Genomic DNA, 15,381 nt, shown 5'->3' on the forward strand with positions numbered 1-15,381 from the left:
GGGGGGGGGGTGGGTGAAGGGGAAAGTAGGGGCATAAAATATGTAAACAGATTAAAAACAAATATTAATAAATGTCTAATAAAAAAAAGAGACTACCTGAAAACTTTTCCGCATTTCAGGAAGCCAGAATGGTCATCTTGACACATAGTTGAAGATTTTCTCTTTGAATATGATGGGACAATTTAAATTTGTGGTTATGTCTTTGCCAGAGCCAAAGCTCAAGAAATTAAATTACCTCCACTTGCTTAAAGAAAGATTTTTCTAGGAATGTTTCACTTAATTATTGGCTATCTCCTAATCAAGTACCTAGTGAAGGAGGGAGAAGTGAGTTTGTTTTAGTTAAAGTGAAAGACAGAAACAAATGATACACAGAAATTAGTAAATACTTATTGTTTACCAAACTGATCAGCTTCCCAGGCTATTCAAGAGCATGGAATTTAAGAAAAGATACTATTCAATTAGACTAACATGAGGTAGCTACTTGTACTCCAGAAAACAATCTCAGTATATGGAGGAACTGTGACCAAACCAAGGTGAACATATGGGGAAAAAAACCAACTCAGATTCAAACAGAGAAAATATGTCTTCTTCCCCAAACCATGTGTAATGAATAATTTAGCTCTGAAAAACAAATCTTCCTACCACTTTCTATAAAGTCAGTTCCCTCTGTTCCCTGATTCTCCAACCCTCTATTCCCCCAATTTCTCTTCTTTTCCTCTCCATCTCACTGACACAAGCACTTTTTATCATTCCTTTTCCCCCCCCTCCTCATTTCACTGTTCCATCTTCCTTAACTTCTATTTCATAACTTCTTTCTTCATCAGTTCAACATATTTGCTAGAATGTGGCCATAATTCTTACATAGCTGATGAGAGAGACTGGGACTTGATTATGTGATCCCAAATCAACACAGACACCATTGCCTCCAAACCAAGGTGCACTTTGGGGGTGCAAGTGGCTATTTCTAAATATTAAGAAAAAAATTTGATGATACCACCCAACTGGGAGAGAGGGAAAATGTCTTTATTCTTAAAGCAGAAAAAACTATTATTGAATCAATTTGTGCCAAATTATTTAATGTATTTAATAGTGCTTTTAATTTAATAAGTAGAGTACAAGGGACTTTATTATAAATTTGATAAAGGAACCATTCAATTTCCCCTATTTCCACCTCAGTTCATGTCATTCCAATATTTGATTGTTTTTCCCCTCTCTGTAACATTACCACTTTATAAGTCTCTGGAGAGTCTTCTTCAACAAGTAATGTTAACCCATCCTCAGACAATTAGTTCTCTTAAGAAGGATTGATGTGATGTACAGATGAATCAGCCAATCATTGCATCACTATCATAGGGCAAAAGAGGTCCTTGGATCAAGGAAATGCAACTTGCCTGTTTTATGATGGCACTCTCTTTTCTTTTGTCATTATATTTATACCTTTGGCAAGACAACAGGACATTGGTCTTTAGTGGGAAAAAGAATCCCATGAGCCTTTATATCTGTGATTAAACAAAAAAAATATAGATGTCCACTCCTACTTATCAATGCCTCTACCCAGTAAGTCACCAAGACTAAGAATGAGAGTGAGAGCAAATGCAGTTAGGCAAAACTAACTCATTAATTACCTGAACATGAAAATTCATACAGTATTTCACACCTATCTTCATACCCAACTCTTCAGGAAAAGAGAGACATACATTTCTCTCAACTATTCTCCTGGACCATCCTTGATCATTGTAATTATACAACCCTTCAATTTTTTTATTTCCTGGCTCTACTTATTTCACTGTGCATTAATTCGTGTCTTCAAGCACTTCCCTGGATTCTTCATGTTCATATTTTCTTACACCAAAGTAATGTTCCATTATATTTATATAACACAATTTGTTTAGCCATTCCCCAAATAATGTATCTCTTTTGTTACTACAATAAGTATGACTATCTCCTTTTACAAAGTGATAATTTGTAAAAAATTTTAGCCAAAGCGATGACTTTCTAAAAATGTCACCAGTACAATGCCACTTAGTATCCAGATGACACTGGGAAAATCATTTAGTCTTTCTGAACTCCACTTTCTGCATATGTAAAATAAGAAAATTAAATGAACTGATCTCTCAAGGCTTTTCCAGTTCTAAAATTGATGATCCTAAATCTCAGAGATTCATAAAATGAACCTTAAAAAAATCTAGTCCAACCTCTTCACTTTACAGGAGAGGAGATGCTTCTAAAGTGTAAAAGGGATTTCTTGGTTCTCTTTGAGTTCACACTTGTGAAAGGGAATCCTTTATTCTCTTTGCCTAGTTGGAACTAACACTTTGGTTAACACTAACTTGAGTACAAGCTTAACTAGGTGGAGGAGCTGCAAACCACTTAGTGAATTCACACCCTACTTAGTGCTAGATGTGAAGCCAGCAAAATACTTGGAGAGCTCCATTTTTTTCTACCTCAAACAGTCAGAAACTTGTGAATTCTTTTTAAGAGTTCACACCCTCAGAAACTGTGAACCCTTTTGATGAGTTTTCACCCCTCCAGAAGCTGCAAACTGGTTCTCACAAACACTGCTCCCTGGACAGTGCTAGACTATTTGGAAGCTGTGATTGGCCCCTGTGAAGAGGGGAGGAGACAAGAAGCCACTATAAAAGGCCCTGAATTTCTGAGGCTAGAAGGTGGACTCCAAGAAGAGAGTCAACTCCAAGAGGGAAGTCAGCTTCAGGAAGAAGGTTGGCTCAAAGAAGAAAGTCGGCCTCCTCAGGAGTCACCTTGAGCTTGTCTTGACTTGCTTCTTGGGGGGAACTTGGGTGAGTGGATAGCTGGCTTTCCCTTCCTGTCTTCTGGAGAGAGTTTAATTCCAATTGAAGGTTTAACAAGTCTGGGCTGAGCCAAGCACTGGAACAATATTTAGTTAGATAGGATAATGTCTCTACCCTTTTGTATTCCTCTGCTTTCACTCTTTCCACCTCTTTTGTAAATAAAAGATTTATAATTTTCATATACTTAGCCAAACCATTAATTTTAACACTTACAAAGAAGTAAAAATACCTCATCCAAAGTAACACAACTACTTAGCAGCAGAGTTGGAATATAACTTGAATCTCCTGCTTCCCATTCCAAGGCTCATTCTAACAGATCATACAGTACTTGCAGATTGCTCAAAATAAGAGTCCCAGGTAATAGTTTAGGTAGGTAGCAATAATAGTTTCTGTATAAAGCTTTGAGGTTTTGCAAAATGTTTTCTATTCTGCACAGCAATCACATAAGTCATTGCTTTTTGCAGATGATTTCATTGGAGCTCTGAGTGGTTAAATGATCTGCTCAAGGGAATATAGCTAGAATGTGGCAGAGCTTAGGAGTTCTGACCCCCAAGTTCAGTTTTCTTTCCATTTCACTCTGCTCTAGGAGCAGTTTTACCTGGATGAGCAATTTTCCAATCCTAAAAAAAAATGGAGTAGGAATCCATATAGATCCAACTACCCTTAAATAGGCCCTGACTGCTTTTTTAAATATTTAGAATTATAGGTTAAATAGTAGAATCATTAAATATTATCCTCGATTTAGAACTGGAAGAGACTAGAGATGATTTAGTCCAACCACCTCATTTTTCAGATAAGGAAACTGAAGCATAGAGACTGACTCCATTAAATATTGAGAACTATTAACATAGCTGGAGATTACCATTTGGAGCTTTTAAAAAGAGATCCTGTGTTGGTAGAAAGGTGGTACCTTCCATTGAAGAGGAAGTGGATGGCAACTAAGCTTTCTTTGTGATCAGGCTTAGTCACAGACAAGCCTTTGATTGACAGAGACAAGTGACTCTCAATTAATCCAAGGATATGGATCTACCAAACTTCATTTTAGCTTTTTGTGTTGTGCATTTCTTTTTATTTGAAAGGCTTTCCCTTTGTTGTAGGAATATCCTATAACTTTTCTATTCTTAATAAAGGGTTTCATTTCATCTCAGAAGAAATGTTTGCTTAGTAAATGATTCTTACCTGCATCTGACTGATGTCACCTCTCTCCATGTCTTAATAAATAATGTTGGGAAGTCAGAAAAATTCAGCATTTTGTCTTGAGTCTCTGATCCTCAGGCATTTATTCAAAGTCTTTCTAGTTTGGTAAAGTCAGCTAGATCTTATAATCTTGAATAACCTTTGAAAACCCATGGTTACCTCCTTACCTTGATGTGAAATTAAAAACAGGCCATAGTGGAGCCACTGCCTCCACCACAAGTGACCATTATGTAGACAGAGCCCTGGATTTAGAAGATTTGGAACCTAAATTCAACCCGTGGCTTTTTATTACTTCTGTAGTTTTAGCCAAGTTGTGTTGCCTCTTTGGATCTCTCTTGACTAAGGACAGATATTGGACTAGATGAACTTTCATGTTCCTTCTAGTTTGATATCACTTGACTTCTTAGGGGAAAAAAATTGTTACAGTAGAAACAATGTTGGCCCAGGAGTCATAAGATCTAGTTTCAAGTTCCAGATCTATCACTTATGTGTGATGCTGAGCAAAAATAATTGGCATTCAACGTCTCTGGGTAACAATTTCCTTATCTTTGAAATCTAAAAGTTTGACTGACTGTAATCACTAAGATTCCTTGAAACTCAAGATTCTTTGAACAGGGAAATATGTATTATATGATAATATATGCACAGATTATATCATATTACTTGCTTTTTTGGTGAGGAATGTAGAGGGAGGGGAAAAACTTAGGTAGATTTTTGGACATAACAAATGTGAGAATTTATTTCTCTTTGAAAAGCACATTTAGGGGGCAACTGGGTAGCTCAGTGGATTGAGAGCCAGGCCTAGAGATGGGAGGTCCTAGGTTCAAATCTGGCTTCAGACAGTTCCCAACTGTATGACCCTGGGCAAGTCACTTAACTCCCATTGCCTCGCCCTTACCACTCTTCTGCCTTGGAATCAATACAGAATCAATACAGAAGGTAAGGGTTTAAAAAAAAGCACATTTAATATAATTTATTATATATTCATAGCAAATCATATATTATTACTATGTTACATATTATATATACATATACATAATAAACAGTAACAAAAAAGAATCTTTGACTATCTATCCAATTTCCTTCCACTTTTGTATGTAGTGTCTACTCCTGCTACCTCTGTATCCTCATTATGGTCTGCAGTGACAACTTTGGGATCAAATCTAAAGGAATTTTTTTGAACCACTTAGATTTCTACCTGGCATTCCAAATCCTATAGTTTGTGTGAGAAATTCCTTGGCCCTTCCTTCCTCCTCTTAGTGTTAATTCTTACCTTTACAAGACTGACACACTTTCTTCCTTCTTCCTCAGCACTCATTGTTGTGGAGGGATAGAATTGAGACTTATTTTTCTTTGGACTACCCCATGGAGGAACTTGTCTGTGACATTTCTTTGAAAATGGTTTTCCAGATACTTATTTTTATCCCCTAACTTCACATATTTAGTTCAAGAGATAGCCATAGTCATAATTATAGTCATAGAAGGAACTTTCTTTCTCCTCTTGTTTTTGACCACATCAGATCTTTTAAAAATATATAATTTTATATTTTAAATTTTATATGAGTGTACTATATAACTCCTCCCCCCTCAAAAAATTTTTTTTCTGCAATTGTCAGTATTCTAACTTGAGAGTTAACTTGTTCTTTATCCTCTTACTCTAGTGGGTAACCAGTTTTTTAATCACTTTTTCTTATATTCATTCTCATTGATTTATAATTGTATTATTGATTTATTATTATTGATTTAATTAAATATTACCTCCTCCCCTAAACCAAGCATTTAGTCTCAGTACTTACCCTTCTGACCAATCTATAGGCATGGGAAGACCATATATGATAATATATATATAAACTATACCATATTATTTGCTTTCTTGGGGAGGGAGGAGGGGGACAGAAGGGAAAAAAGAATGAGACATAGACAATCCATTCTCTTCTTCAACTATCCTATCTATTAACCCTTCTACCTATCAAGATAATCTTGTAGGCACTCTCCATTTTTTCTTTTTTGAGACTTAATCTCCCTATATAGCTCCCAGGCTAGAAGAGTGTTGGCTATTTAAAGACCTAATCCTAATATTGATCTGCATGGAAGCTTGAGCCTGCTCCATTTTTCTGTTTGTGGAAGTTTGCCTCTCCTTAGGCAGTTGGGTGGCCCTTTGCTTCCAGAGGCTTACAATGCTTGAGGATTCTCCATTTTTTGTCTACATTCCTTTGCCTCTCATACATTTCCTGAAACTGAAAGCTCTTGCCAATTCATTTGAAATTAATTCTAGTCTTCCTTTGTTCCAGAAAGCCTCTCCAGATTATAAAGCTAATGGGAGTTCATATCTCTTTTACAATAGTGTATATATACCCTGAACTAATGTCTGCCAAAGAGTAGTATAAAAATGATTATAGTATGCCTTGTTTACTCCCTTCTAAAATATCAGCGTATTTAAGTAATATTTAATGGACCCTCAGAATATCAAAAATATTTTTAAAACAATCTCCCTCCTCAAGAAAAAAAGGAACAAACTGATCTTGAGGATAAATAAGCAAACTTTATTCTATTTTCATCTTAATATAAACCTGCATTTCTAAAAAATTTTAAATGAAAATATCTGCCATTGGTTATTTAAAAAATAATTAGCATCAATAATAGCTATTGTTTATAGAGACTTTATTTTTTATGAAGCAATTTACATACATAGATGGTGAGGTAAATAATACAGGTTTGATTGGCCCTGTTTTACAGATGAGTAAAATGAGGCATAAAGTTAAGTGACATGCACGAGGTCACAGAATTAGTAGTGGTCAGACCCATATCTTCTAACCTCAAATCAAGTCATGTTTCCACTACACCACAGCTCCCTCTTTGAGAATGAGAGACAATTTCCACCCTCTCTTCCATTACCTTATTTTTCTTTTTATCTACTTTATATGCATGTTGCCTCTCCTTTTAGAAAGTAAAATCTTTGCAGGCATGAACAGTTTCACTTTTCTCAGGATAATCCCCAGTACCTAGTACACTGTAGGTGCTTAATAAATGCTTGGTATTTGATTGCCTGGCAATCTGACTTGATTTTTAGCTGTCATGCTTGTGTTTGTTGTTTAAAAGTTACTTTGTTCTTGGCATTCATTGTATACCCACCAAATGTAAATGAATGATGACAGGTTTTGAATATTTGTTTTCATATAGAAATTTAGTAATATGCTAGTTTTTCTCTGCAGTCTTTGTCCTGAAAGTGAAAGGATTTTAGGGAACCTAACTTTCTCAGGTGACTGCTTCAGTGGTCTAAAGGAGTTCTTAGTATTTGCATAGGAGGTTCATTTGATTCAAAGAGCAAACATATCCAACTCCTTAACAGAATGTGGTTCACTAAGGTCAGCAGTTAAAAATACATATGTGTATATTGTGCATATATATATATATATATGCCTGTGTGTAAATATATATGCACACAATATACACATGTATATTGAACTCTGCACCAAACAATACTGTAACTAAATCTGCCACATCTGTAACAGCAAACTAGTCTTAAATGTTTTAAAATGCAAAAATTACATCATGATGTCCATAATAATTTATTCAATTGGATACATTTTCTTGTTTGATGGGACTAAAGTTGCTTTTTAAGATTTTGTTGAGAAGTAAGGTGATGTCTTTGAGCAAAACTGCCCTTCTCAGGAAATCACCTCATTGACTTGGTCAGGTTGTGCGGTGGGTGTGGGGGGTCTGTGGGAGTTAGGGAGCGGGGAGAAGTTTGGAGGCTCCCGGTGTGTTGTTAAACATGGTCATGGAAAGTGCCTTTTGGTTTTGTGTTCCAGGAATCCTGTATCGCAAGTCCTGTGCATCGTCTGCTGCCTGTCTCATTGCCTCAGCTGGATACCAGTCCTTCTGTTCCCCAGGGAAATTGAACTCAGTCTGTATCAGCTGCTGTAAATCCTCACTCTGCAATGGGCCACGGCCCAAGAAAAGGGGCAGCTCGGCCGCGATGCCAAGGGCAAGGCTCCCCACCACCATTCTTCTCTTGAAACTGGCCTTCTTCTCAGTGCACTGCTGAAAGAGACCCCCACCCTCGTTCATTTGGCTCTCTGTCCTCCCTGAACTCCTTTGGTTATCTTCTGGAACAACACTTATAGAGCAGGACCTCTTGTTATATTTTCCCTTTGCTTCCTTAATGAAAGAGCTCAGTGTGAAAGGGGGCTGGGTAAGAAAATCCCAGAAAGCAACATTTTTGTAACCTTCAACTGGATTTTCAATGTGCACTTAAAAGGGGGTGGCAGGTAAAAGATGAGGGATTTTGGAAATCATATGTTCCCTTTCTGTTATTAGAAACCAGGTCTACTATTTCGAAATCAGCACTTAATGACATCAAGGTGGATCATTTATTTTGTTGTTTTCCCGACTTTCTTTCCTTAGTGGTTTCTTTTGTTTGTTTTGAGGGGTCGTGGGGATGGGAGTGGGGTCACTCAATGATGACTGCCTTATTTGGAATTCATACTTCATGTTCTCTCAGGTTGTTCTCTGCACCCAGAGTGGGCTCAGGAACAACCTCCAGTGGTTTGCTTTCAGAGTTGGGCTCTAGTGATTCAAGACTCAATTGCTGAGGTCTAGAGTCAGGCTTGGTCTCACTCTGAAAAGTGCTTAAGCAAACCTTGTTAGTTCTCCTTGCAGAGGCATTGTGCCATGATGAAATGAAGATCAATGGGCGGGCAGAGCGGCCACTGCTGGTTGTGGAATTCAGATGGGCCCTGAGCAGTTTCTCTCTGTTGGCATGCTCCAGGGTCAGGTGACAGCAGAGAACTTGTCGGAAAACCTTGCGGAACTGCCTTGATGAGATGTTGTATAGGAGCGGGTTGATGACGGAGCTGAGGTAAAAGAAGGTATCGGCAAAGGGAAGGAGAATCATGTATGCCCTGAAATAGGAGCGCGTCCAATCCTGCTTCGGTTTTGCTGCAGCCATGAGCCTTCGAATCTGGTTTGGCATCCAGCATACTGCTAGAGTCACAACAATCAGTCCTGCGTGTGTAAAAGGGAAGAGAGAGAAAGAGAGAGAGAGAGAGAGAGAGAGAGAGAGAGAGAGAGAGAGAGAGAGAGAGAACACAAAACAGCATGTGAAAAAAATCATAAAATATTTAGTCTCTCAGTTCTGCACTTATCAGCTAGGAAATGGTACCAATTTTTTCATGTTTTTCTTGACAGCTTTTTCTGCCACTAGCAAAAAAAAAAAAAAACCAACACAACAACAAAAACACTGTTTCAAGGGCAGTGTAGTTGGCTGTATTAAAAACCATTAAATGTATAGATGGGGTTTATTTATACCTATTGATGTTTGTTCATTTTAAAATGGTTTCATTGATATTTGTATCCTTGGAAAATATTTTATGTGGTTTATGAATTTGGTTTGTTCTTGTTTTCCTTTTTCTTCCTTTTAAAAATATAGCCATATTAGATTCGGCAGTGTCTATAAAAGACTAGACTTTGTACTTTACAAGATGTAGAGTTGGCATTATTTTTGGCAATCTTCCTCTTAAAGAGAATATTTTTAAGTCAAATGAAAGTGTATATATACATATATACCCTTTTAATGGGACTGGACACATAATTATGTTGGCTTCTTATTAAATTCAAGTAGAATCAGACTTTTGGATGGCTTATGCCACTGAGAACTCCAAATGAGTAGATAGATGCCATTCAGTGCTCATTATTCACCATTCTCATGGTTGACATTTTATGGCATGTTTTGCGTATTCACAGCACTTTCCCATTCATTATCATTTGGCACTCTCCCTCAGAGAGGATTTGTTTTAATGGCTAACCCTAAAATCAGTCTAACTGGGCTTAGGACTTGAGTCCTTCATAGGTCTTTAACAATGCTTCCTCCCTTTCAATTCTATTGTTCTCTAGTCTAGAAAAATAATGGTCTCCCAAGGAGAAGAAAGTATTCGTGTAACTATTTATAAATTATAATTATAGAGCACCCTCTACTATAATTAAAAGTAGTATTTATATCTATACATTCCCATATACTCTCAGGGCCTTTACATATAAGATCATTGGTAGTTATGCTATTTTGATGGAGCATGAGATGTGATATACAATATACTTAACAAAAAAGCTTGTCTACATTGGATAAGAAACTAAGGAAAACATGAAGACCACATATCTGTATCAAGGTTCTTTCAGCTGCTGAGGAGACCTTCAGCCATATTGATAAGAATGCACATTTTTATAGAACTTTAAGGTTGTCAAAATGCTTTCCTCACAACCATATAACTAGTTAAAGAGCAAAGATTTGAACCTGCATCTCCTAACTCTCCACTACACCATGCTGCCTCTCATGAAATCATAATGTAGTCCTAGAGGCAACTCCCATTTGAAGACAAACATTTCATAGAACTGCTTTGGTTTTTTGGAAAGCTTTTTTTTTCTGTTGTTTTGTTTCTTTGCGTTTGGATAACACAGCAAAAGGCAAGAGTCCTTATTGCTTTCAAACATACCAATCTACTAACAAGCCATAGGGAAACAATTACTGGCAAAGGTCTCTTCCTGTCTGAGATCACAAATGAATATTTTTTATAATAAAAATTGCTCCAGGAGAAGTGAACACATTTAAGTAAAGCCAGAGTTGGCAGTTCCACTTGAGTTTGTCTTGGCATCTCTTTGATCGGTAGTGGATGTGCCTTGGGTCGGTTCTCGGCAGTGATTCGAAAGTAGCACTGCTCACCCAGTCTTTAGAGAATAAGTGAATTCACTTAGGGAAAAAAAACAACATGGGTCAATGATGACTTTATTTCACAGGTCGTTTTGTGATCACTTTAATTTTTCTGATTTTTCTGATTCAGTTTCTGATGTCAAGGTGTATTTCCAGTCAGGTGGCCTGGAGTCAGGAAGACCTGAGTTCAGATTCAGCCTCAGATACTTATTAGCTGTGTGACCCTGGGCAAGTCACTTAACCTCTTTTTGCCTCAATTCTCTCATTTGTAAAACAGGGATAATAATAACAACTACCTCTCATGGTTGTTGTGAAAATTAAATAACATAATAATTATAAAGTTCTTGGCATAGTGCCTGGCACATAGTAAGTGCTATATAAATGTTAGCTTTTAGTATCCTTTCTTCTCTACATGAGAGGTGCCCTTAAAACACTTATTATTTCTAAATATAAAACCAGGAAATTTAACTTAACAATAATAATCTGTTCTGAACTGAACTGTCTGAATTATCCAGTTACAGATACTAGACTGAAAAAAGACTCATTTTGTTTTCTGACTAGGAGAGAAAGGAATTGCTTACTTACAAAAATAGAAGGCATATGACCACTTGCAGTTTTCTGTATCCTGTTTATCTTCCAGTTTCTGTAAAGTTACTGTTATCATCAGTTCAACTACCTGAAAGATTCAGCTTCGTAATTGTGAAGAAGACAGGAAGCTTGCCATACTAAGTAGAAGGTATATTCTTTGACCAAATTTGTAGGTTCTTTTTACCCATCATTGAATCTCAGAGCCCACATACAGCCTTCTTCATCTGATGACTGATTTACCAAGATATGAAAAATTGAACATAGGGTTTTAAGATGTTGAACTATATTGTGGGTAGCTATACTTAAAACAATTCAGGAAATGGAAATCCGGGGGTGGGTGGAGGGAACGAGAGCAGGTATAAGTTACACATAACACAGCACATACAAGCTAAGGAAAAGGAGTTTTCAGACTAGAAGAGGAAAATATCATTGTGGGGCAAGATCAGAGAACAGAGAAGGTTATTTTTCTTAGGTATTAACTACTTTTCCTTGTTTCCTTGGAATTTTTTACAAATAGACATAGCTGTTATCTTTGACTGGTAGTTACTCTACATCAAAGAGCAGTTTTTAAGATGGACTTATAGTATTTGGGCTTCTTCCTTTTGCACAACTTTCAAACTCTGACCTCCACCACCACCATCACTCCCTTGCCCACAGCTGCACATACATAATACATGTCCCTGATTTTTAGCTATACCCCAAAGGACATCATCAAAAAGATCTTGGGATCAGTCATTTACTTTCTTGGGCTCTCAGATTCTTCTTTTGTAAAAGGAAAGGATTGATGTATTCTGCCTCATCTTAAGTTTCCTATTTTCCCCATTACATTGAATAACCTCTAATGTCTCGTCCAGCACTCAGTGCTATGATCCTCTGACCAGGAAGACCTAAAAGAAGTTCCTTCCATAGATTAAAGTTTTCCACCTCTGTTTCTTGGAGCCCACAACTTTACTCTATAGAGCTTGGCTTTGAGAGAATAAGTTTATCCTGCATTTTCATATGAAGTTATATTAGGTGACTCTAGATTCCACAGCAGAGTCCAAACTATATAACTACCAGATTTTGGTTATGTTGTTTCTTTTCTTATGAATACCTGGCCCTGTCAAAAAAAACTGATGATTTCATTTAAACCACTTGGCAATGATAACATACCTCCTTCTGCCCTGAGAGTGAAAATAATAAATTAGTAACTCTTATGTTTTCTTTCTTTTTGTTTTTAAATCTTTACCTTCTCCCCTAGACTCAATACTAAGTATAGATCTCAAGGCAGAAGAGATGTAAGGGCTAGACAATTGGGTTAAGTGACTGATCCAGAAAGTGTCTGTTGTTGGATCTGAATCCAAGACCTCATATCTAGGCCTGACTCTCTACCTGCCCTCATCCACTTGTATTTTTAACTTTTTTTTTCAAGGGAAGCTAAGCATTAAGTATACTGGGATAGTCAATGACAAATATGAGACATATACCCTTGGGCATTGTGATGAAGGTTAGTCTTTCAGGGAGAAATCTAACCCACTCCCCTTGAAGAATTTGCCATTTTTATAAAGACAAGTAATTGCTCAGTTTTATGCATTGAAACAATAGGCATTATTTTCTGCACCATGCACTTTTATGCATGAGTACCATGGCCACCGCCAGATTCTTAGCTACTGTGCAGCTCCAAGACAAAGTTGTACAGTTTTGTTCATGTTTTAATACAGCATATTAAAGATTTTGGTAATTTGTGTTGAAATGCAATCAATTTGGATTTGTATATTACCTTTGGAAAATCTATAAAGTATTGGTCCATGTTGTGTAATGTGTAAGATACACTCAAACAATTTTAGGGTGAACTTGAATGAAGATCAGTGAGCCAAACTCACTGAAAACGGGTATACTAATATTTGAACATAATCATCGATAAATGTGTTGTAATCTGGGTTAAAAAATACCTTTGCATCTTAGCTGTTTTTTTTCTGTATAAATACTTTCATTTTATCATCCTTCATTAGCATACTAAAATGATAAGGGCTATTAAAGGATGAGACAGATTTGCTCTCAATGGAATAATGTTGTTTAAAAAACAGAAGTAATGCAGATGTCCAACAACCTCCTTCAATGAAGCTTGAAATTTCAATAGTTTTAGAATCCATCTGCTTGGTTTAATCTTCAAAGGTGCATTAAGCTATGCAATCCGACACTTGGTGACATTGATATATATCTCACTCTGTACTTGGGATTTTTTCCCCTCCCATTCTTTAAGTGAGGATAAGTGTAGTTTCCTTTAATTCATCTGAGAATCAAAGAATGTTAGGGTGGTAAATGAGCCTTACAAGAGTCTAATCTTACTCCAAAGTTTCCAGAGGAGGAAAATGAGACCCACAAAGGTTACATGATTTGCTGGGAGTCACAGACTTAGTTGGTGGCACAATCAGTTACAAACCTCACCTCTCCTGACTCTCATAAGTCCATTGCTTATTCTACTATACCCATGCTATCTGTATATCTTAGGTTCTAATCTCAATTGACAGTAGGCTACAGGACTATCCTATCACCCTTCTTAACTCCTTTTGGAAATGGAGACCATAATTTCCAACCTTCCCCCTTGGTACAATATCAGTGTAGCTTTGGGGAAACATTTTGCATTGAAGAATGACTAATGATCAACCAGTACTTTTTAGTGATCAGTTGCCCATAATTTGGAACTTATTGAGAAAGACCAGCTGTGATGATATATTGAGGGTCCTGTGAGTAGATAAGGCCTTGGATTGCTTTAATTGCAATATGCTTTATAAACCCAAAGTATATAAATATTTTTCAGAAGCCTTGCAGAACCAAAGTCATATTTGGGCTATTGGCTTCTTGTTATCAGTAATGACAGATCTGAAGAATATCAGTTTAAGGAGCTAGCTTCTAATCAAATTTTATTCTGATGATCAGAAAAGATTTGGCAGTTCCCTGATTTCTTCCCAAGAAAATAAATTTTTGAGGATTCAAAAGGCTCTAAGGTATTGCTTTTTACTTTGCTGTTGAAATCCTACCATAAAGAGTTAGATTTGCAAAAACTCAAAGAGAATTATTATAGGATGTAGGGAAGATGAGGACAAGAAAGTAAGGCATTACCATTTGTTCTAATGCTAACTCAAAGAAACTGATTTATTTGTAACTCTTCTTCTGGCTGTAGGCACAACATATTCCAATTCATCCTCAACCCTGATCACCTGTCCTGAGACAGCCTTAAAAATGATCTAGAAAGAGTATTAGAAATCACTAGGCACTTTGATCATGGCTACCTTTAAGCGAAAGTTGGCAAGGTTATGATTGTGAGGAATTGGGGAATGAAAGCTCTCTTGGCTTCATACTTTTGAGACTAATTTCTCCAAACTCTCTTACCAGTTTTTGATCACATGTAGTGAGCCAGGCCTGGTGTGGAACCCAACACAATCATTATTGAATTGATTAATTGGTGGATGTGAGTATTAAAGTATACAAGTTTAGTGCCAGGCCTAGAGACAGGAGGTCCTGGGTTCAAATGTGACCTCAGATACTTCCTAGCTGTGTGACCATGGGGCAACTCACTCACTTAACCCCCATTGCCTAGCCCTTACCACTCCTCTGCCTTGGAACCAATACACAGTATTAATTCTAAGATGGAAGGTAAGGGTTTTGTTGTTTTTTGTTTGTTTTTTTTAAATAGAGTACACAACTTTGGTTTGATGTTTTTCTTGAAAATTGAATTAACTTGCATATAGAAGCGTGAGTAATGGAATACTTGCATATCAACTGACATTTAAAGATCAGTTGTCAGTGAAAACCAAGAGTCAGGAGTCAAAAAGAGAAAAATGATTCAATAAACTGTGTTGGCTCTTTCCCAATTTCTCTTTTTATTTTGATCTCACTGACCTTACCCCAATTGAGGGATTGTATTTTGTTACAAGGTGAACAAGGAAGTAATTTCTATCAACATCAACCATAGTGTAATGTCTAACTAACCCTCAAAGAAGTCCACATTGGCATAGTTTATTAGAAAATACTTTATATTTGTTCTTGCCACAATCTCTTTCCCTTACTTTTCTTTCAGTATATTACAAATTATTTTCATCT

General features: G+C 36.8%; 2 protein-coding genes across 2 annotated transcripts in view; one reads left to right on the forward strand and one right to left on the reverse strand.

Moving 5' to 3' along the window:
- The window catches only part of LYPD1 (LY6/PLAUR domain containing 1), a 28,005-nt gene extending 19,943 nt beyond the window's left edge, over window positions 1-8,062 (forward strand). Inside the window, exon 3 of the mRNA XM_044666617.1 lies at window positions 7,820-8,062. Coding sequence (XP_044522552.1) covers window positions 7,820-8,055 — 236 coding nt within the window. The 3' untranslated portion in view covers window positions 8,056-8,062. The remainder of the gene's footprint in view (window positions 1-7,819) is intronic.
- Window positions 8,063-8,381: 319 nt separating this feature from the next.
- GPR39 (G protein-coupled receptor 39) overlaps window positions 8,382-15,381 on the reverse strand; it is a 274,719-nt gene continuing 267,719 nt past the window's right edge. Inside the window, exon 2 of the mRNA XM_044669912.1 lies at window positions 8,382-9,014. Coding sequence (XP_044525847.1) covers window positions 8,491-9,014 — 524 coding nt within the window. The 3' untranslated portion in view covers window positions 8,382-8,490. The remainder of the gene's footprint in view (window positions 9,015-15,381) is intronic.

Source organism: Gracilinanus agilis, chromosome 3, assembly GCF_016433145.1.
Source record: "Gracilinanus agilis isolate LMUSP501 chromosome 3, AgileGrace, whole genome shotgun sequence".
NCBI classification, from domain to species: Eukaryota; Metazoa; Chordata; class Mammalia; order Didelphimorphia; family Didelphidae; genus Gracilinanus; species Gracilinanus agilis.